Genomic DNA, 1,090 nt, shown 5'->3' on the forward strand with positions numbered 1-1,090 from the left:
GGAAAAGGGGTCCCTAAAGAACTGGGGAGAGGGTGTCTGTCCCACAACAGAGAAGTCTGTCCATAAGCAACTGGGGACAGAAGGTTCCTAAAGAACTGAGAAGGAGAAACCCCATAAAGCCTGGGGGTGTGGGAAGGCATCCCAAAAAAATGAGGAGAGGTACCCCAAAGCTCTGGGGGGGGTGTGACCCAAAAGAGAGAGGGGAGAGGAAGGAAAGAGAGTCCCTGAAAAACCCAAAAGAATTTGGGAAACACCCCAAACAAACTGTGGGCAAAGAGGCTCCCATGAGAACTATGGGGGTACGCCAGAACAAATAAAAAATATCCCAAAAAAACCACAGAGGGTCCCAGAAAGATTTAGGAGGTCCCAACAACCCCTGCACCTCATCACGAGGGGGATCCCCAATACCTTTCTTCCTCATGGTCTTATCCTTGGCCACCAGCCCCAACCCCAACATTTTGGGCCCGGCCCCGTAAATCTGCAGCTTCTTCAGCTCGGGGTTCTTCTCGATGTCCTCCTCCGTGGGCTCGGGCTGCGGGACAGCGGCGTCAGGGGGATCCCGGGGGGGATTTGGGGGTGCCAGGGGGGGTTCAGGAGGGTTTAGGGGTGCCCACCTCCTGCTGCAGGCGCTTGGCACGCCGGCCGTAGCTGTTGAACTTGGAGGGCTGCACAGACTGGCGCAGGGGGATGCTGTGGGGTTTGTACTCCCTGTCCTTCTCCTCGCTCTCAAAGGGCCGCGCGTGGCACTGCTGGAGGATGGGGGGGACCCTCAGCGTGGCCTGGGGCGCCCCCCAAACCCTTCCCCACGGCCCTGCGCTCACCACCAGGTTGGCCCCAGACTGGTACATCTCGTAGGGGTAGATGATGCGCTCGTAGTGCGCCCGCAGCAGAGAGCCGATGTTCTTGCCCGACGGGTACGAGAGGCGCTGGGCCACGCGCGCCCACCGGCGGTCCTTGCAGATGGCCTCGTAGCCACCCTCCTCCATCACCACCTGAGAGGGGACACTGGACACTCAGGGACAGCCAGAGTCACCCAGGGACACCCAGGGACAGCTCAGAGCCACCCAGAGACAGCCACAGCCCCACGCGC

At 60.4% G+C, this 1,090-nt stretch overlaps 1 protein-coding gene across 1 annotated transcript in view; it reads right to left on the reverse strand.

Moving 5' to 3' along the window:
- Positions 1–163: 163 nt before the first annotated feature.
- Positions 164–1,090, reverse strand: part of LOC102036569 (lysine-specific demethylase 5C-like) — a gene marked incomplete at both ends in the record, with an annotated part of 2,891 nt that continues 1,964 nt past the window's right edge. The window contains 3 exons of the mRNA XM_014311633.2: positions 164–532; positions 615–749; positions 822–992. Of these exons, the coding sequence (XP_014167108.2) occupies positions 164–532; positions 615–749; positions 822–992 (675 nt within the window). The remainder of the gene's footprint in view (positions 533–614; positions 750–821; positions 993–1,090) is intronic.

The sequence above is a fragment of the Geospiza fortis genome, unplaced genomic scaffold (genome assembly GCF_000277835.1).
Source record: "Geospiza fortis unplaced genomic scaffold, GeoFor_1.0 scaffold3254, whole genome shotgun sequence".
Taxonomy (NCBI): domain Eukaryota; kingdom Metazoa; phylum Chordata; class Aves; order Passeriformes; family Thraupidae; genus Geospiza; species Geospiza fortis.